General features: G+C 45.3%; 1 protein-coding gene across 1 annotated transcript in view; it reads left to right on the top strand.

Moving 5' to 3' along the window:
- The window catches only part of hydin (HYDIN axonemal central pair apparatus protein), a 76,884-nt gene that overhangs the window by 23,021 nt on the left and 31,972 nt on the right, over window positions 1–21,891 (top strand). The window contains exons 15-34 of the mRNA XM_031564398.1: window positions 494–594; window positions 1,244–1,379; window positions 1,526–1,690; window positions 1,888–2,040; window positions 5,887–6,125; window positions 6,483–6,744; window positions 8,719–8,862; window positions 11,036–11,179; window positions 12,154–12,467; window positions 14,735–14,848; window positions 16,290–16,572; window positions 16,682–16,891; window positions 17,265–17,405; window positions 17,693–17,867; window positions 19,017–19,147; window positions 19,649–19,779; window positions 19,894–20,030; window positions 20,228–20,355; window positions 20,899–21,093; window positions 21,715–21,864. Coding sequence (XP_031420258.1) covers window positions 494–594; window positions 1,244–1,379; window positions 1,526–1,690; window positions 1,888–2,040; window positions 5,887–6,125; window positions 6,483–6,744; window positions 8,719–8,862; window positions 11,036–11,179; window positions 12,154–12,467; window positions 14,735–14,848; window positions 16,290–16,572; window positions 16,682–16,891; window positions 17,265–17,405; window positions 17,693–17,867; window positions 19,017–19,147; window positions 19,649–19,779; window positions 19,894–20,030; window positions 20,228–20,355; window positions 20,899–21,093; window positions 21,715–21,864 — 3,453 coding nt within the window. The remainder of the gene's footprint in view (window positions 1–493; window positions 595–1,243; window positions 1,380–1,525; window positions 1,691–1,887; window positions 2,041–5,886; window positions 6,126–6,482; window positions 6,745–8,718; window positions 8,863–11,035; window positions 11,180–12,153; window positions 12,468–14,734; window positions 14,849–16,289; window positions 16,573–16,681; window positions 16,892–17,264; window positions 17,406–17,692; window positions 17,868–19,016; window positions 19,148–19,648; window positions 19,780–19,893; window positions 20,031–20,227; window positions 20,356–20,898; window positions 21,094–21,714; window positions 21,865–21,891) is intronic.

Genomic DNA, 21,891 nt, shown 5'->3' with positions numbered 1-21,891 from the left:
ACACATATGGACGGAGGATAATCCCTGAGAACCACCACACACACACAGACTCGCAGTCATACACATGCACACACACAGTCACTCACACACACATACCAACTGGCACATCGAATGAGGATATAGCCAAAGACTTGACACAGGCAGCCAAGATCCAGCCAAATCTGTTTCTGTGTATGTGTGTGTGCGTGTGTTGTACTGTTTGTGTATGGATATGTACGTGTGAGATTCTGTGTATTTGCTCAACAGGCAGCTTTCTGTTAGCCTAAAGCATCTGCCATCACTCTCCCTCATCACAGATGCTGTGTGTATTAAAGCATGTCATTTCATTTCCACGCACACTCTAAACACGAGCTTGACACACATTCATATCTCTATTCAATCCCCTAAAATATTTGTTGAAATCTGTGTATTTCTCCAGCTCTACATACGCCGAGGTTGCCGATCTCATTCAATTCTGTGTGCCACTTAGCACCTGTCTGCCTGTGCCCTGTAGGTCACCCTGTGCTCTAACACAGTGCGCAGCTACAACCTGGCTCTGGTGGTGGATGTCCAGGGCGTCAGTGAGGATGTGCTGGCCCTCCCGATCTGTGCCAGGTCAGTCACGATGGTTAACCATGAAGAACAAATGAGAAAAAGTTATTTATGGACCTCAGTTATTTATTTATTAACCTCAGATTGCTACTTCATTGAATGGACGTTGCAGTGTTGTTCTTTGTCTAATGGCTTCATTAAGGACACTCTCCCGGGTGAACCAAAGGATAGTAAATTATATAGAGCCTACAGCATGTTATTTGCTCAACTGTGTATTTACATTAACTGAGATGCATTGTAAAAAACGTTGTGCAGAAGATTTCAAAGCAGTCAAGCAAATAAACATCAGCAGAATGTAATGACCGTTTCAAATGCTGTTCAAGACTACAATGCATCTTGCGCAATGTCCTCACAGTCAATAGCAAACTGTAGGACGAACAATAGTATTTGACTGGTTTGGAAATGAATGACAAAGCCAAGCAAGTATAGAAAAGGACATATATTACACAGTATCAGAACTTTAAGTCTACCATCAAATAAGGCTCCCTTAAATTCTTAAATTTTACTGTTAAATCAATTGAAGAACACTTTCACGGATATGAAGAATGAAAGAGGTTGTTGTCTTGTTGAGTTGATGACATTTTGATGTCAGGCAGTCTGACTCTGGACATTCAGTCATGCTTGTAAATGAGTACATCTCTCTTATCTCCAGGTGCTCTGTTCCTGAAGTGATTCTGGAGACCCCTGTACTGAGGCTGGAGAAGTGCTTCCTGGATTATGCCTATGAGCAACCAGTGAAGCTGATCAACAACAGCGACCTGCCTGCCTGCTATGGCCTTCTGTCTCAGGTCAGTTTCAAACTCTCCTGGATATGGCCTCTTACATTAACTGCTTCAAAGTCAGTCAAAGGTCAAATTTAGGACAGTGAGTAGGTCCCACTGTGTAGGTGTCTAGTTGTATCTTTTAATGCACAAGCTTCTCTGTTTGTGCTTAGGAGTACGAGGAACATCCCTCTGTGTTGTACTCCAGTCCCCACCCGAGGGGAGTCATCCAGCCCCACGCCTCTGCAGAGATCCCACTGGTGGTGCAGGCTAAGGCCGTGGGCCCACTGGAGTTCTCCATTCATATTGCTGTGCTAGGTAGTCAGCATCCACCTCTGGTGAGCTCTGAGCAACGCACTTTCCTCTGTGTGTGTGTTTGTGTGTGTGTGTGTGTGTGTGTGTGTGTGTGTGGTGTGGTGTGTGTGTGTGTGTGTGTGTGTGTGTGTGTGTGTGTGTGTGTGTGTGTGTGTGTGCCGGTACAGTGCCTGTCATTATAAAACTGTGTTGACTCCTCTGGGTCCTCTCTCTCCCACAGGCCATGCTGCTATCCTGCCTCGCCGAGGGCCCGGTCATCCATGTCCCATCTGCAGAGGTGGACTTTGGCAACATCCCTGTGCTGACGGACGTCCGTAGGCCACTGCAGCTGTCGAACCAGTCCCCCATCCCGGCTCGATTCCTTGCACAGATGGTGGGTCCTTTCACCCTGACACCAAAGGGGTGAACCTGACGAAGCATCTTTAGCACCATGTTGTTTTGTGACTCTTGCAAATGAGCCAACAACCAGCTCTCCTCCACTTATTTTTCACTCTGATCTAATTTAACCACTTCTGTTTAATTTCCAACCTAATTAAGTACACAATGGCTCAGAGGATTAGGAGAGTGGTTAGTTGGCTTAGTAAATAATAGGCTGCCCCATCAGATTAAATCACCTTCAACAGCACGGCTGGCGTCAGTGGCCTGGCCTTCCTGTTCCCCTCTCACTTTACATGGCATACTCATAGTGAATCGTAGCACAGATACATGTGAGAGGCCTGCCACTTATCCCCCAGGCCGCCTTCATATTGGGATCTCGTCCCATCAGGGCCGCCTTTGCCGAATATGCGTGGCATCAGAATGGATCCTTGGGAATCAGAGACTGGAAATGACATGTCTTAAGGGCAGTGTGGCGAAACACGATACCGTCAGAGCAGATGTCATTACACTCTCTACGCAGATCACTGACAAGCTGCCCAACATCGGGGGCTGTTGAACTCGATTTTGTATTTATCAAAACGACTGCACCATTACAGGTTCATGCTGGCTGGTGGTTGGGATTTATGTGTGTGATCCCAAAGGCTAGTCTTCATCGAGAGAGTGGGGCAAGCGTGCAGTGATGTATGCGTGCTACAAAAAGTTCTGGTTTTCCTTTTCAGCCTTTTGGAAAACAATCAAGAGCTAGATTGCACAACTGACTGTGCAGTATTCAAAAGAGTAGCATTCCACCCCAAAAAATGTACAAAGACAACTGCAGTCTTTGTGTTTCAACATAAGGTAGAGGTGTTAGAGTAGCATTGCACATACATCTGAATGAGACTTCAAAACAAACACTTTTGAACTCTCAATATCAACTGACAAAATCATCAACTCTCAATAGTGACTGAGTTCAACCATTCAGGAACAAAGAGAATACAATAGGAGCAGAGATAAGTCTATCTGTAGGACATAACTTCACTTTCCTGCCCCTGTCATCTCACCCGGGCAGCATGCAGATGCACACGCACTGATAACTGCCCCCGCCGCCACAGTCGGAGCTGTCCCGATTGTGTGATGAGATTCATCTTCAAACTGCCGAGCTGAGGAAATTCTCTGTCCCTGTCCTCTCCTCTAAGCCTCATGACTGTCGTGTTGATAAGGCAAGAGTTTTTACAAAGCATTTTCAAGCATCCATCGATCGTGATTCTTCTGGAATTACATTACACTCGCTCGATAGTGTGGCTCTAAGCCAGGCCCTGATGGCTGGCTCGAGGTGCCCAAAGAATGCGAAAGATTTGAAAACAAATGCAGCCCATGTTTGCATTTTGTTCATCAGTTTGTGTTGCAAAGAAAGCATGATAGTGTAATTGAATCCTATGAGGCTGGAGACGCTGCTTTTGAGATTTGCATTGGGTTCCATTTTAAACCCCCTCGTAGTGGGGTAGTTCAAAGCAATCAATGGCATTAAACCTCTTTAATGCCGGTCTGATCTGATTATTGAAATTTCAGCCCTGCTCGTCCTGTGCTCAGATTCCATTCTCAAGGGGAGAACACCCAGCCCCCAAACTACCTCCCTATCGACCAGCTCGACTTTCACTCCTCTCCCTCCTTAAGATAAAGGCTGAGAAAGTGATCTATGACTCCCAGGTGACTCCAGTGGTCTCAATGCGGCTCAGATTTTTCTTTCAATTTTCTCTCGTCCGAGGGGGCTGTGTCTGCCTCGAGACGTGGGTGCGTCGGACAGATTTGTTATGAAGGACAGCATTTGCTCATCTTTGCAGTGGGGGGCTGGAGAGGACTCCCCTCTGTCTCTTCCCACCCTGGGGTGTAATTGGCTGACAGTAGATTTTGAGCTGTAGATGAAAACCAAATAGAGGGTGCATAGAGGGTGTGTTCTTACAGAGCATTCATTATCCTGCCTGAGTCCTGCTGCTCATTTTACTCTGACCGACAGGGCACGGTATTCTTTTTGTGAATGCCCTCAATTTGCCCGGCGTGTTGGCAGAGACTGCCCACGTGGTGCTCTGAGTATAAACAAGGCTCGGATGAAGAGGACATTTTAAAGGGCACTTTGCTGTCTTCTGAAGCTGATACTGTTGTTTATTCAGCACCTGCTTTGCAATGAGAGGACATGAGTCCCTCAGCTTTATATATGCAGCTCAGTTTTTCAATTCATTTTGCTGTAATCTCCTCTCAGAGTCCCAGTATTTGTAAACCCCATATGCTGTGCTAATATACAGCCTCTTCTGTTGAAATCTGTGCCTGTCATCTGACATCATGCTTAGCCCCTCAGCAGTAAAAAATATTTGCGATTATAATTGCTGACAACAAAGAATTCTCTGTATAAACTGGCAGTGATCGTTTTGGGGCTGAAGTGTTTAAACTGTTTAGGACATAATGAACTGGGTACCCTCTGGCCGTCCACCCCAGACTCACACGGCACTCTTCTGCAGTGGAGCTAGACGCAGAGAGCCACGCATGCCTGTAAGACAGCGACTCTGCCTGTATGATGAATGGTGCTCAGCACGTCTTAGAGCTGCAGTAGCTGTGTCCTGTAGATAAATACAACGCTATCAATCAAGACACTCCAGTTTTAGTCGTTTTTTCTCAGTCTGAATAGCATGCCCTGTTGGAATTCAAATATAATTTGTGAACCATTAGTCAGCTTGCTGCCGTTATGGAAATTGATTTTAATCTTCCCTGTTTCTCTTCCTCTCACCCTCTCTGCGCACATTGAAGGAAGGCATTATGACAGGCTGTGATGCCAATTAGGTACCGGCATGTTTGTCCATGTGTAGCAGAGGGAAGGAAGCAAGGGATTCTGTCATGGTGGAATTGCCTTTATTAGGCAATTTACCAAATAATTTCTGTATGAAGTTAATGCATCATTGTTGAGTTTTTACTGCGGAAAAATGTATTCACCTGAAAATAAATGGTTAAAGGTCTTTCCTCCAAACTATTTAACGGGACTCTGTGGAGATATGTTGCCAAAATACAGACAGATGCACACACATACACACTCTCCTCTCCTCCCCTTCAGTTCCCTCTCTGTCCTCAGCTGCATCTGCCTCCCGTCAAGCTCCTTGATCTGATAACCCCGGGTCTCCCTCAACTCTCTTATTGCCTCCATTAGCAGGTTTGCACTCGCGCTAAAACTGATAAGGCGATTAGCGGGCCTTTCACATAGCGGCACACTGTGCTCAGCCTCCTCTCAGAGTCCACTCCCCAGAGGTACGCTTAGACAGCGACCACGGACGTGGGTGTCACCACACATCGGCTTGTTAAAGCCTCAGCTTATTAAGACTGAGGTAGAGATTTTTTTTTGTTTAACATGAAGAACAAAGAGGAGAATTTAACACATTCCTGCTGCTATGGATGGAATACGGGATCTGACTGACTGAACTGACTCAATCCTAATATTGTCCATGAACACAAATGTCAGAGCTCTGTAAACTTTTTTATTCCATTTTAAAAAGTGTTTATTTCTACTACCCAGAGATGTTGCCCCAGTTTCCTTGAGTTTTTTTTGACAAAATGATGTGCTATTATAGAAGTTAGCATAATCACTGTCAGTAAAATAATTCAGTATAGCCACTGAACTGCTAGTTATTGTTACCAATTTTGTAAGTATATATTGCTTTTGGTGTTTTCGTTGGACATGCTTGTGGTTTGACTCATTTCAGTTAAATCATTATGATTTTGGAGAGTTTGTAGTCAGGCATAAGAACCTGTTGCTAGTTCCTACTGTGTTGTTGCTGCTGCTGTGTAACAGTTGTTTCTTTGGCACTGTTGCCCTCCATAGGCACGGAAGAAATCCCTATGGCGTGTGGAGCCCAGTGAGGGGGTTGTTCCCCCACTGGGAGAGCTGGAGATCCGGCTGGTGGCTCACCTGGATGACTCCGTACCCTTCCAGGACAAGCTGCTTCTGTCCATCCAGGACTCAAACACCCAAACCATCCCGGTGTGTGCCAGAGGCAAGGGCACCACCATCGTCACAGACCGGCCCTTCGCACCCAGCTTGGACCTGGGAGACCACTTCAGGTTGGTGTAAATACCCATAACAATGCACAGTGTCTCCACCATTAGAATGCATCCTAACAGAAGACATCCTAACAAGCAGACACATTTTCCTGGTCATGAAGTCACGTAGGTTCTGCAAAGCTTATTGAGAGAGTTGGTAACAACACTGTAAAAATTAGTAGAAAAAAATGAATTAAATTAAATTAAATTAAATTAAATTAAATTGAATTGAATTGAATTGAATTGAATTGAATTGAATTGAATTGAATTGAATTGAATTGAATTGAATTGAGTTGAATTGAATTGATTATATCAACTCTAGCAGTCTGCCAGTAATTATGTGTGTGGCCTACTCCTTGCTTCTTATTGCTCCTACAGCTCAGGGCCATGCCAGTACCACTTCCGGGTTACCAACCGTGGTCGTCGCTACCATCAGCTGTTCTGGTGCACCGACGGCCAGACCCCGTTCCGGTGCAGGGTCACCATTCCCAAATGCTCGCCCAAGGATATGAAAGCTCGTTACACCCTGACACCTGAAGCCAGCAAGCCCCCAGTCTTCAGCTTGTCTCCCATGCGCCTGGAGCTTTCCCCTGGGCAGTCGGCTGATATGGTGCTGGAGGGATCCTCTGATATACCCAAGGTAAGGTGACACAAAGGCACTGTTACATCAATTTTTTTTTATATAGCAGGAAGGATATGCCTGTATGGAGAGGATTTCATGCCACCCTGAAATACAAACACCACTTTGGTATAAAAGGAAAAACAAAAACAACATGATTGTTTTACAGTGCGCAACGCACAGAAACTCGGTCATGTAGAAATGCAATGCACAGGAGGCACTGTGTGACGTGAAGAGAACGTGCCACGATTAAAAGCAAAATCATTTTGTCAGATTCCATTGATCTGCATTTTGTTCAACTACCATTCAGAAAAACAATGAGAAGGCATTACATTACACACAATTTAGTTATGAAATTATGCCATGCCAAAATGGAATAGGCGTCATTGCTTTTCTTATAAAGCTCTATCGGCTTATTTTCTTTTTCGAAAAGTACATGCTGAAATTGTGCCACCAGGAAATGTAATAGCTGTCCAATCACAGTCCTCTAGCAAATAGGGGGCGCAGTTGAGGTCGGCAAGCGTGTACCTGTGGGGGGAAATAAACTCGGGCCACTTCAGTAACCTTTACATTTACATTGACTAAACCTTTGGTCTTTTAAACATATATTTTGATAATTGTCCATGCCAAAACGTCTTTGTATGCTTCATAGTACCACAAACAACTTGAAAGGTTGAAGCGGTGTCTAAAGTCTGCCTAGAAGAAACTGTCTATGGAACGTGATTTATAAATGTCCAATGATTTGCAAATATGCACACCATGTTTTATAAATACAAAATTACACATTACATCTCAAACACACATCTCAAACAAACACAATGTGTTTTGCAAATAAAATGCTACTCACAAACAAATGATAAATACACAAAAAAACAGGTTCCACAAATGTAAACAAAGAATGTTTTGTATGTCTGTATAATCAGTTTTACAAGTGCAACACATATTTTCTACAAGTACACAGCAATTACAACATTTGTGAATCAGGTGATTTTGGCACGTTTTTTCGAGTTGCCGATGCAAAGGCACCAAAACAGCAGGTGGCACTACAGGGGCATCTGCCTTCCATTCATCAAATGGCTGATGGATTGTGTGACTAGAGTACAAAAAAGTTGTACTGTGTAATATATGCTATATATTATGTATTATACCATATGTCTTATATCTTCATGTACTGAATAGGGCATTCCTATGAACCCCTAAAAGCATAATTTTTTAAAGACCAAAACATTTAAACACACAACAGATTACACGTGTGCAACTCAGCCAACCATACGGCTTTGGCTGCAGTCAATATGGATCAAAATCGATTCGTGATGCTACCAGTACAGATACGGTTGTGTGAAATACGCGTTGCGCACCATTTTAAGCTATCTTGTCGTATCTGAGCCCAGGCAGCCCAAGGTTGAACGCCACAGAGATAAAGGTGGTCAAAGCCACCCTTAATCTCTCCCCAGTTGCGGCGTGCTGAGCTGCGTATCGACTTCCTCTCCCAGGCATTACTGAGATGCACGCCTCCCTGAGTCCTTATTGATTTAATGGGGAGCATGGAGAAGGGAGAAGGTGAGAGGCAGAGATAAGCACCTCGCCATAGAAAGCCTAGGTTGGGTTGAGTCGGGTCCACCGTAGTGAGTGCAGTTGGACGTCAGTGCTGAGGCACACAGAGACGTGGCAGGGCTTCAGTGGCATGGCTTCAGTGGCATGGCTTTGGCACAGCGCTGGCACAGTATTGACACAGCAGGCCAGGGCCTTAGTTCTGTTTGCCAGGGTGGAAAGATTAAATGTGAAAGATTGAAGAATTGCGTGTGTATGTGTGTGTAAGAGAGAGAGAGAGAGAGAGAGAGAGAGAGAGAGTATGTGTATGGGTTATTTGTTTTGTGCATCTGTTTTGATTTGTGTGGTGATTTGTGTGCATATGTGTGTGCGTTTGTGTCTGTGTGTGCCTGTGTGTGTGTGTGTGTGTGCCTGTATGTGTGTGTGTGTGCTCTGCTCTCTCAGGTGGTCCAGGAGAGGCTGGTGTGCTATGGCATAGTCGGCCAACAGAGCGGGAAGGAGCGCATCATGGCGGTGGACGTCAGCTGCCGTTTCATCGCCCCTGTCCTGTCCATCTCCTCCCAGCAGCTCCACTTCTACGTGGAGAAGGTACAGCAACTCCCCCCCCCCCCACACACATACACACATACAACACCTCCCACTGTACAACACACACACAGCTTACATAACCATGTAAGCACATTAACCCTTTCACATTGTAATCTGATGAAGGTTCGCCATGAAGTCAGCCATAGTGAGCGTTGCGTAAGGTTTCAGAGCGTCAAAGTCATGCCTGTCATCTGTGCAGCGCGAGCTCATTGAGCCACTCGTGGGATTCATTAAATGTACCTCGGCTCGTTGTGGCACAAAACGTTCCTTGCGTGCGCTAGCGTGAGTCTGTTTCCCTGTGTGTTCATCGTCTTGCAGGGATTATTCATCCCCCCCCCCCCCTCTCGCAATAACAAATTAGGCGTTCGTGCACCAGCTTGTTGTTTTGTGTATTCTACCGAGTATATAATGCCTGTGACAAAACATGAGTGTGCTGCAGTCTGCTTCAGGGGAAAAGTTGAGGAAGAGAAAGAAGTGCTTTCCTGAATGGATGTGTTTTCCATTCAGAGGTGTCTGAGGAAACTGCAGTGTTACTCCCTCACAACCATTCATGAATGTTAATGACTACATCGACATGGCCAGCATTAGGGCAGTACATGTCTGATCAAGATTATTAGTGTTACCGAGATGTGATTGTGTAAACACAATGATATGATTGATTTACAACTGAGACAACATCCAGCCAGACAAGGTCCCGCCTGATATTGGTCAAACTAGTCACAACACGAATAGGTAATAGATATGTTTTCACCGTATCCTGCAATATACTCATCACTGTAACACTATATTCAAGTTTTATATGCTTGAGTGCATGTTGACAGCTGTGCATGTCATGTGTCACATCTGATGCTGAATTATCATGCTAAATTGAAAAGACCTCAGTCATATAGTTAGTGTCATATAAATGAATGAAATGGGATGAAATGCTGCCAACGTGCTTGTAAAGTATGGCTAATATCACTTGATTCCCTCTAGGAAACTGTTCGTTCTCCATGTCTTTTTATTCCTTTTATTCATCTTTGTATTGATTTCATGCTCATGCACTGTAGATGTGCTGTATTAATAAAAATGGCAAATTGTATTTTATTTCTTTGGTTAGATGATCATAGATAAGAGCTGAAGTACAGAGAGGGGGGTGGGGAAATATTCTGGTCTGTCAAATGTGGCTGCCCAGTGAATTAAGAAAAAGATGAGCTTTTTTAAATGTTTCTATTGCTTTCCGACTCCCAAAATTGTTCAGTACCTGAACTATATGAATGGTCAAATGAAAACGGATGCATATTTTAGGCTTCGAATGCCTAGGGGAAAGGCAGCACAGTGGGCCCTTTTCAATTCAGGAACATCTATTGTCCCCTTTCTGTTTGAGCAGCCCTGAAGACTCGCTTTATCTCACACCGGAAGCACCCCCATCATAACAGAACTGATTTTCTGTCCCCTCTATTTCACTTTTATTATCGTGCCCGTAGCCTCGGCTCATCAGATTTGTGTCCTCTCTCCTCTCCGCGCTGAAGCCACGCATATTTTCACACATTCCCTCCTATCTCTCAACATAGCGTCATTCAGGGGGCCCGTTGCCAGCTGGCTTTCTGTGTTTTTTTTTGTTTAATTCAGTACTGAAAATGCTAATTTATTTCGGAGGCGTTCTTTTATCTGATTCTGTCCCCATTCATCTGTATGGTGACAGCATAGCAAGACGATTTACAGTGCGGCTCGACTACCACAGTGGAACTGGGAGGAATAAAGCAATTAGAGGGAGGGGGAGAGAGGAAGAAGAGAAGAGGGGAAGAGAGAGGGGAAATGAGAGAGCAGGAGAGCTAGCGGGAGAAGGCTACGGGAGGCAGGGAAGGGAAAGTGAAAAAGTGCTTGAAGTGAGGGTTTGATTAAATTGACAGGCTCTCTAGAAAAACGAGAGTGACTCGGGTCTCATTATTTGCGTAATTATCCATCGACAGAGGAACTCAGAGCCTCTTCCTCTGTAATTCCAGATACCTAAACAATCCCATTAGGAAAGAAAGTGTGGGAAAAAACACCTCTAGACAGTTTCAAGACAGCCTTAACACTGATATGCCATAAGTGCAGGAAATGGTTTGGTTTGTTGTTACTGTAAGAGTATCCATATCTTATTGGTTGTCTTGTGTATGATCTTAATGGTTGTCTTTCGGCTTGTCCACAGACTCCTGATGTTTCTCTAGTCCCCCTTTACCAGAAGCTGGTTTTAAAGAGTGTGTCGACTCTGGTCCTGTCCTGTGAGCTGACCATCAGCAAGCCCTTCAGCTTGTGTGAAAACTCTGATGATAGCGCATTCGTCATGCAGAAGGTACAGTACCACAATTTCACTTCCTCGAGATGTGACACTGTTCCAGCCCTGTGAGGGTGATGAAGGGGCCAATGCGAAGTCGTTCAAAATATTATGAATTGCCCTCAGAGAGAATGATGCTGGCTGCCAGGTTCAACCTCACCTTGTTCTACGCCAGGATTTGGGAAGAGTCGCTTTAGACCTTCAACAGAACCCTGGACATACTTTATCAATGTGTCGTTTCATAGTTCCTAGGGGATTGGACTCTGAGATTTCAGTGAGAGGTAGTAAAAAATCTTGAGTCAACTTACTAAAATGACGAATGTGAAAATCTGTTCCATCTTTGGTGTGTTCTGGGATGGTAAGGGACTAGGGTTGGGTGGGGGTTTCAGTGTTGCTTGCAGTAAACTACTTTAGCCATCCTGACTCTGGGTGCACAGATGGCCATTATGTTTTTATTATTAAATGTTTTAGGTAATTCCAAATCCTAGCAATATCCAGCAAATCCAAGTAATGCCATTACTTTGCCTGCTGTTTCTGTTTGTGGAGAAAGTATTTGTTTGGCAACGTTTGAATACGTTTGAAGGAACCACAGCATTGACCAATGAAAATATGGTACATTTGTACATACCTAAGGACCAATAAGTATCATCAGTCAAGGTACAGGTAGATAAAGTTGTATTCAAATTTCCAATGAGGAAAGAATTACGTCAAGTATTGACAAAAGATAGCTTAGTTGCATTTAATGTTATTTCAAGTGTCATTGATCTAAAGAGGAGAGAAATACTGCCAATTATGGTATGAGTATGAGGGCTTGGCCAAGCTAGATGCACTGCTGCAGAAACTTGAGCTTTGGTCTCTGTGGTGATGGCCTGTCTGTCTATTATGGTGCTCCTGGTGAGAGCCAGAAAGGTACTGTTTTCATACATTCCCAATGGGACTTCCCTCAGATCAGCCCTTCTCTCATCTCTCATGTATTTCTGTGTGCCTCCCAGAGTCTGGTTTTGGGAGTGGGGGCATGGACGGAACTGTGGGTACGCTTCGACCCGCTCCACCGGCGTGACCAGGCAACACGCGTGGCCGAAGACGTCCTGGAAATCCGCTACCAGGGCCACCCACAGAGGGACCTGGTGGCGCTGAAGGGCGAGGTCCACTTCCCCAACCTGCACTTCTCCAGCAGCACGCTGGACTTTGGCTGTGTGCTAAACCACACCGAGGCTCAGCAGCAAATCACCATGACCAACTGCAGCCCGCTGCCCGTCTCCTACCGCTGGACCTTCCTGCTGGACCACAAGCACCACTGCATCAGGTACCAGAGGGGAGGGCAAGCTGACATAATCATAGGTATCATAAGCTAGATAGATCCAGGTAAAGTAATCCTTGTCATAGTGTTAGGGATAGAAGGCAGGGGGGGAAATATAATACTCTGACTAGGGTAACTGATGTAGCTGCAGAATTAATACTATCTAATAAAAAAATATGTATAAAAGAGTATATAAAAGTGTATTTACAGATCACAGGCGTATATATATTCTGAAATGAATTGCAGTAGATTAGAAGTGGCAAGTCTTTGAACATATGCCACATCTATCCAATGTACTGTACATGTCTATTATACTGAGTTATACAAGAGAACACAAGACGATTTATATACAGCAGTGGGATTCTGAGCAGAAAAGTAGACTGGTCAGCCACACTGGAACATGCACTTCCTGTGGGCTAAATGATGAATTAATGATTTCCCCACGCCTGATGGGGGTTGGGTAACACTGCCCATTTTATTTACTGTGTGTATCTTGCTTGGCTCTTTTTCTGCCTTTTTTTGCATGAGAGCTTCTTTATGAATGAGCTGAGCTATATGTGAGAGATACCCCCGGTGAAACCCCCTCCTTAATCTCCTTTCATTTGTCAATCCAGTCCTGTGACACCTAAAGGGGGGAGACCCCTGCGTCCGCACCTTTAATGAGTCCTCCCGATAAGCCTCCCCCTGAGGTAGCCTGACTGTCTGTGTCCTTTGTATTGCAGTCTCTCTTGATGACTGGACTGGTTAATGGCTGCGTGCCATGCGCAGCGAGCCCGCATGAATAGCTGCCTGGTTAGAGCATATTTTTTCATCACAGGAGTGATACATATTTAATCCAGGCAGCCATGGGAGAGGGACAGACGGCATAGAGGCATCTGCCAGTGCGGAGTCCAATTAAGGCTGCATTTAGGCAAACTGCTTCCATTCCACCTCCCCACCTCACCGTCTCACACACCCCCCACACCCCCCAGCATCCTCCGAGAAGCTTGTGCTGCAGACGGCACGCCATTCGCTGTTACTGTTTAATCTCCAGCAGACTGAGCCGGGCCCATTCATCCCACATGCGTTCTCATCTCAGCTGCACAAAACAGCCACAGCCCACCCTCAGCTCCCACATCCACGCTGGGCCTCAGAAAACTATGATGGCGACTACAGCGCATTTAACAATTGCTCATCCAGATATACTGTACGGACGTGAAACACCCCCATTTTGGTTAGCGTGTTTTTATTTCTTATATTACTTGCTCTTTTATTTTTCCTAGCACATTTAGGACAGTTTTTCTGTAATGATCCCTGACAGAGGCTGACTGTGGGGTGCAATCGAACCACTAGTCCGTCCTGTTGTAATGATGAGTGAGAGAGCTTGAGAGAATGCTGCTGGTGGAGTAATTTGAGCATGAGTGAGTAACTGCGCAGTAGTTATGTTACTACACGACGTGATGCGATCCGTGCCAAGCTGCAGGCAGTTATGGAGCGAGGAGTCAACAGCCAAACGACACTTCGTGTTAATGAGACTGCTCAGCATAGCTGAAATTCTCTTTGCAGAGTGATAATTAGCCATTAAGTCTGTGTAATCTTGTTCGGACAGAACAATTTATTAACTCTCAGTGGTATTATACCTCCAGCCTGTGTACAGGGGATTTGCGAAGATCTGAATGAATTACAGTTAGTTGCCATTGAGAAGAGAAGCTCTAGGAGAATGTGGGAACATCTGGGGCAAACACCGTCCCAGGTGGTGGTTATCTGTGATGCGCTGAGCCAGTCTCTCTGTGGGAAATCTCCGCTGTGGATTGTGGAGCAGCGTGGGCTTAGTTTTTATAGTGTTTAATTGTTCTCCAGGTCCTGCCATGTCCTGCTTCAGATGAATCAATACCCCCCCTCCCCTCCTAGGGGCCGAAAGTGCAGGCAGGAGGAGATTAATCACTCAACCTCGTTGCCGGGGCTGACCCAGCCCCATTGTCCAATCAGACAATGACCTTTCACTATCAATGGGTGGGGGGCAGTTTTTAGTTTTCATCATGCTCGGGCCTTAGTTCTGCTAATTAAATCCCTATCTGTAATTAAACCAGGGCTGATCTACTTGATTATTTCAGGCGCTTTGGCTGATCGGCTGGGGCTGACCAGTGTTGCGGCTGAACCTGCGGCTGATGGACAGGTTTATCGGCTCTGCAAGCTCTTTGCCATGCACAGCTGATTGGTTGCTGATGAGTTTTACACTACCACCCCACCCTCCCCACCCACACAATCCCTCCTCTCACCCTCACCCCATGCAGGTTTGCTGAGGGAGCGAGCCAGACTCAGACAGATCCCGTTGGAGGTGAGGAAACCCAGTACCATTGGGGGCTGTCCCACAAGCGACACACCAACAGCAGGATGGACTCAAACAGGTCTGCGTTACCTGTGTACTTCACTCTAACCTGCACTTTATAGCACTTCCTGTCTCCGCAGGCCAGGTGAAGATCTCCAGATTAGGATAAGAGCTCTCACTTTTAAGTCGATGTTGCAACTTATAATAGAGGAGGCATCGCAGTATCACAGAGTCATATAATACATACGCAAGATGGTTCCCGCTCAACGACTTGAGCCAGGGAAGGATTCTGTGCATGTACAGATTGGAAGCCACTCAGCTTGGATTGTCAGCATGTGTGCAGTTACTGTACGAAATACTCATGGCAGTCGTGTCCCAGGAGAATCTCACTCGAGTAGCTGCCTTTGAAAAAACACTGCGGCAGTCTTTCTTCACCACATTCAACAATGTAACGAGCCCCTACTGTTTTTTTCCCCCCTCTCCACTCCTGTCAGTTTTGTTTAATTGAATTGTTTTCTCTTGGCTGTTGGGGTGGTGTCGGGGGACTAGTGTGATAAAATGAAAGCTCACTTTCCAAGGCACACATTATAGCGAGCGCACACACGCAAAATACACACATGAAGCAGACTCTCAGGCTCAAATGAGACTAGAGGGACGGTTACAGAAAAGCAGAACTCTCCGACTGGAGTTAGAATGAAGGATGATAAAAAAAATAATCTGTTTTATAGTAGTTTAGCTGTTCACCCATGCCATTGGTACTGGCGTAGTGTACTAATTATCACTCTTCAACGACCCCCTCTATGGTTGTGTGTCTGATGATAACCGTAGGGGGTAGGGCTGTTGTCCATCTTATTCCTGACACAACAGTGCCCCCTGCTGTCTCCTCAGCTTCACTGCAGGCTGACTTGGAGCCCCTCTCTGCCTCCATCGCTCACTGGGTGTCCATCCCTCTGTATCAGAAAAAGCCTGTTTTCTTCTCTCTATTTCTTCCTCTCGTTCACCTTCTGTCCTTCTCATTCTCTCTCTCTCTCTCTATCTATCTCTCCCTCTCTTTCTCTGACCGTCCTTAGTCTGTTCCTCTGCCTGCTCGTGCCACTATTCAATATAGACGATTTCCCATGATTGCATTACATAATAAATGGCATCTTAATTATTGAAGACTTTAATATTTAATTAATAACTGCCTTGATGAAACCAAATTGGTTTTTCTGCTTGGTCTGCCCCAAGGGAGAGGGAGGGAGAGATAGGAAAGTTAAAAGACTATGAAATAATGCCTATGAAATTAGATGGAATTGCCCATGTATATTGCCAATGTATATTGCTTGAAAGGCCAAATGCATGTTTTATTCAAATTATTACTTTATATACATCATTGTAATCCTAGCTTTGCTAATGATATGCAAAAAATGCATATTTGTATTCTTATTAGTGTATTGGGTTTATATATTAATAATTCATATTTGCATGTAGTGGTAAATGTAGATGTGTGATGTGAATATGTTTATTTTACTGTATTTTAGGAAATCTCAGGACACTCAGAAACTGCACTTAGAGGTTGAGGGGGACGAGGAGAAGAGAGATCCTGAGAATGACACGAAGGAAGGGCGGGGCTCCCCCAAAGAGTCTGTCCCAGCCCTCCTCATTCCCATCAACACTCCGCATGGGGGGACTCCCACCAACACTGGCAGCTTCACCCCCAGAAAACTGGTGCAGTCGGGGGTTCACTCTCCCCAGTGGCCCCCCAAAGGAGACCTTACAACCAGTCAGACCCCCAGGATTCACCCCAATATTGGGGTGGAGGAGGTACATACATATGGAGTTTTTTTTGTCTTTTTGTCACCCCTTTCTGGCACTCCCTTCATTCAGTCAAGTTGTGTAATTCCTTGTTTGTTTGTATGTGTGCCTTGGGCAGGTGTTTGACATCTTGCCAATCTATGGGATGCTCCAGCCGGGGGGTAGCCAGCCGGTGACGTTCTCCTTCTTTGGTCATGCCAATATCAGCAGTCAGGTGCTGGCCTTGTGTGAGGTAGAGGGGGGTCCCGTCTATGAGATCACACTCAAGGGTGAAGCCTCGCTGGTCACCTACTCACTCGACACCACTGACTTCTGTCTAGGCCATCAGGTACAGTATGATTTCAAATCTTACATTGGTTTTCATTACCTTATGAAAACCTGTTGGGTAATTTAACATGTCGATGACTGACTGTGTTGAGTGTTTGCTGTCTCCAAATATGGCCGTGTATATGTCTAGTGATAGCACTGGTCAACAAACTGGTCAAAATATCTGTTTGGCACATAAACATGCAAGCTGCCACACTCCCCAGCTCCCAAAGTCACACTGACATGTTGTTGTGAGGACTTGTGTAATAGTCGTGGGACGCGGGACGTGGCTCGAGGCGAAGCACAGAGAAAAGATCAAGCCTGTTTATATAAAAAATAATATGCGTGTGGCCGTGTGAGCAGCTTCTGTGTGTCACTCTCTGGTCTCCCCGTAGCTGTTTGACCGCGTGGCTGAGGAAGAGATCGTGCTGAGGAACACTGGCCGCGTGGGCTTTGACTTTAGCACACTGCCTCAGGACCTGGACGGAGATCCTGACAACCCTCCACCCGGTCAGCCGCTGGTCATCCCAAGCTCGGTGAGAGAAAAACTCATGGGATAAAGCCAGAGATAGATGAGCAGGATTTAGGGGCAAATAGCCTAAGTTGCACATTTGAGTGCTTTTGCACAGCTTTGTTTTACTTTGTTTTTTTGGAAGAACAGGGACAGCTATCCTTGCTTGCCATGTATACTGTAGACAACATTGCATTCATCCCACAAAAACACAGGCACACCATTCACAGTCTTCCATTTAAGTTCTACCTACCAAAAAGTTTATTTAAGGTCATTCACTGATCACTGTTTTCTGTCATTGTATTATTTAAGGGCCACATAGAGGCAAACACGGAGCAGAGAATCTCAGTGTATTACCTGCCCGGCGTCCCAGAGGCTTTCTACAAGACATTCCAGCTGCAGGTGGCTTTCTTCGAGCCGGAGACCATCAGCATCCGCGGGGAGGGCATCTTCCCCCGAGTGTGCCTGGACCTGCCCAGAGACCTGGGTAAGTGTGTGATTAATCACGCCCCTGTGCTCCAGAGAGCGACCGCGGCAGACCTGCTTACAAGTGCAATTAATCAGCGGGGTGTCTGTCGGAGCGTGAGGAGAGCCAGGGATGGCCAGAGCCGCAAGAGCCAGAGCTTTTTAGTCTTGCGGCCAGTGGTGGAAAGCATTAGGCGAGTAAATGGGCCTTTGTACAGATGAGAAAACTTTGTCCTCCTCTGATGAGATATTGATCCGCAGGGCCTGCCTGTTGCACTTAGTGCCTGCCTGTAGTAAAGTTTAAACCCTCCCCAGTCTTTGTCATTGGGGATATATATTAACCGGTCAGGTCAATAGCAGGCTGTCTTAAATTGGCCTATAACAAAGCTCCTTATGGAAGTCAGCTTTTTGTGTTTCTTTCAGTTCATGCTGTTATTACAGGGAGGTATTCATGCTGAGATCACAGACAGACCGATAATCTACATAAGGAGAAGGGTACTCCATGCGTCACCAGGCTCTTATATGCACTGTTTTGTGTGTTCTCCAAACATTAGGGGAACCACCCCACCCACACACCCTTACCCAACAAAAGGAGTAATACATCATTGAATAACCATTGGGTCATAAATTCTAAAATTCAGACATGGATGTGATGATGTGTGGTGATCTGGGTAGCATCTACAATACTGACAAAGAACTTTGGGGACCTAAGATCCTCCTCCCGTGTGCTAAGTACTGTAGAATGCACAATTCTGATTGAAATATGAAAGAACCATGTGCCATCCCGAATCCCTCTGAATGCAAAAAACATTCTGCAGACCACTAAAGGAGAATGGTAAATGATTTTTAAGCTAGATTTTTATCGTTTCTTTTTTTTTTTTAAACAAAACAACATAAAAAACAGAATATTGGTGTTAAAATAAAGGTGTAAATAAAATGCTTGCCTAGCACTAACGTGTTGGAACTTGCTTGTGTGTGTAAAAGTTTCATCAATCAGCGGTTTGAAAAAAAGTCCCATGATGGAACTGGAATCAATTCCAGAATTGATGGGCTGACACAGCAGCACAGTTTAAGACTCAACATGTCTTAATCAAGCCAGAGCTCACTGATCCATGTGGGGGGAAAAGGGAAAAACTTCACATGAAACTCTACAGATCTCTTTTTCTTCCAGATGAGCTGAAGTATGGGCCTCTGCTGAAGGCAGCCAGGGAGAACGTGGAGAAGGAGAAGCCCAGGGAGGAGCTCCTCAGTCGGCCTCCCACTGTGGACGGAGCACCTCTTGAGGAGGACTACTGCCCTACTGTAAGTGTAAGAGTACATATGCTGTATGAGGGGGGGAAATACTCCTCAATGAATTCCTTTAGAAGACCACAGGTTTGCGCACTTTGTGAAACCCTACTGAGCAGCTTTGTCTGAGTATGACTGGAATTGACTGTTCTCAGGACCCATTAGCTAATTCTAAACAGCAGGGTTTTCTAACTGGAGCTACAAGAGGATTCCCTTGGAAGAACAAGATCACAGATTTTACACATACGTAGCTGTTAGGGTACTTTTTTAGTTCTTTGTGAGTTCTTTAAAAGAGCTTGTGCTTCTATGTAGAATATTTTCTGTACAAAGCCCCATGTAAGTATGGCTTCAGGGCTGAAACGTTCACACCCTAAAATAGCTTGTAGCCCTACGAAGAACCCCTCCTCAAAGAACAACATGAAGACAACCTGAAGACCTGGTAGGTCTTAGTTTTGCCTCCTACAGAGATCAGGAGAACATTCCCACAGCAGTTGCTGTCTCTCTGTGTATCTGCAGTATGATGCCCTGCTGCAGATGGAGGTGGAGAGGCTGCTGGTGACAGAGAACGCCGTCTCCATGGAGACCACATCCGTGGAAGGGAGCGACACATCTGGATCTGCCAGCAGAAAGAGGAAAAAGCTGAGCAAGTGAGAATGTCATGAATAGCATGCTAAACCTCATGCAAGCCTCGATGCATGAAATCCTACTTCAAATCAGTGACCTGTCATTAGTAAAGTCACTTTGGCTGTTGTCCCCCTCAGGTTTACACTGCCAGACTACATACTGGACTTTGGCTATGTGATCCATGGTGAAGTCCCCACCCACATAGTCAAAGTGACCAACACAGGGCCATGCCAGGTCTCGTTCCGGGCAGATCGCCGGCCTCTTGCTGGAACAGGTTTGTCTGTCAGGCTGAGACAGCTTAATTTAATTTTCATTTCTGTATCTATGCCAAGCATTATAATAATGTCAGTACTGACCAACATTGAGCAATCATTTATTTGAACACTCAGACATACTTTTGGTTGGAACATTTAGTCATAGCAGGAGCTATTGCGCTGTCTGATTCTGCCTGTTCTACTTGTCTGTCTGTAGGGTTCAGCACAGAGCTGGACAGAGTGAAGCACCTGCCCTACTGCGAGACTGAAACATTTGAGGTGAAGTTTGATCCGCGCGGAGCCAACCTGGAATTGGGCGAGGTTAATACTATTATGCCCATTCAGGTGAGATACTTAAACAATACTTAATAATCATTTAAATACGGTCAAACAAACCTACGCGGTTTGAAATAGATATTTTTTAAAACAGAGTTCAGGTTGTTTTTTCTTCATTGATTTGCCACCCATGCCTGCCAAGACCAAGATTACCATGACTCCACCGGTCCCCACTTGTTTGATAAAACCTCTACACTCATCACATGCTAATGATAACCGTAGTGTCCACAGCAGGAAACCCCCTAGCACCCTACTCCATCAGTGGAACATGCTCTCTTATCTACTGACAGGCACCGTGCACCTCTCTACAGCATTAGTGCTCAATCTGAAAATAGTTTTAAAATCAAAGTCTCAAATGAATTAAGATTAAGTCTTTATCTTTCATTAAGACTTCCTCGGTTACAGACTCTCAGATAGACCATTCAGTTCAGAGGGTGTTCATTTGATTCCAGTGCCCCTTAGGTGTCAGGATTCATCTGCTTCTCTCCCATAATGAGACGCTTTGGCCCTCAGTCCTCTCTGACCACCTGTGTTGTGTGCTGTGATTGACAGGTAGCAGGGAGCCCGCTGGTACAGGTTCACCTGCACGCGGTGGTCACCATGCCGTCCCTCAGCGTCTCCAAGGAAACGCTGAAGTTCGACAGCATCCAGTGCGGCATGTGTCAGCTAATCACGCTGCAGCTACTCAACCGCGAGGTTGTGCCGTGCGAGTGGAGCCTTGCAGAGGAGGAGCGTCCCAAGATGAAGGTGACGCCTTTCATCATGGATTATGGTCTTACTTCCAGCCCTGTTCATCTACACTAGAAAAACCATCATTGCTTAGACAGAAACTTGTTCCGATTGAGTACAGCGTTACTATATCAGAGCTTTGATATATTTCAACAGTGTATGATACATTAGCATGGAAGATAAAACACTTGAGTTATTTGAGAAATTATAGTATAGCGTAAAGGTGACCCCTTATTACTGCCAGTACAAATGACCAGCATGGAGCTTTTCCTCTCATTAGAGCTTCGTAATGAATTATGAATAAAACCCGGGGATTAAAAGTATTAGCTGCAGGGCTGCAGTAGGTTCATTTATCCTCTTGTCACTTTGTATCCGCTGGATAATTTTAGACCTGTGCTTTATGTTAGGCACGCCTAGGACAATGAAAGAGCTTCAGAAAAGACACAGTAGTGACAAATCTTCACAGCATTTGGTGATGATAGACTAAACTGAAATGTGGAATATCTTGGAAAAACACCCAGCAAGGGAATCTGATAAAAAAAATGATGCGTCGGTCAATATGTGACATGTTAAAGGTTATGTTGTAGTCAGTACAGACACTGCTATTAATGCTTCCTGCTTCCCCTGCTCTGTGTTTAGATTGACAAGCATGTCCCCCTCCACCTGAGGAAAAAATTAAGGCTTGCGTTTCGTCCCCCGCCTGTGGTGTTTGAGGTGCTGCCATCTTCAGGTGTGCTGTTTCCAGGAGACAGACTGAACGTTCAGGTCAAGTTCAGCCCAGCAGAAGGGGTAAGCACTGCAGCAAATCTCCAAGGA

Source organism: Clupea harengus, chromosome 3, assembly GCF_900700415.2.
Source record: "Clupea harengus chromosome 3, Ch_v2.0.2, whole genome shotgun sequence".
Taxonomy (NCBI): domain Eukaryota; kingdom Metazoa; phylum Chordata; class Actinopteri; order Clupeiformes; family Clupeidae; genus Clupea; species Clupea harengus.
This window is presented reverse-complemented; position numbering and strand designations above follow the sequence as displayed.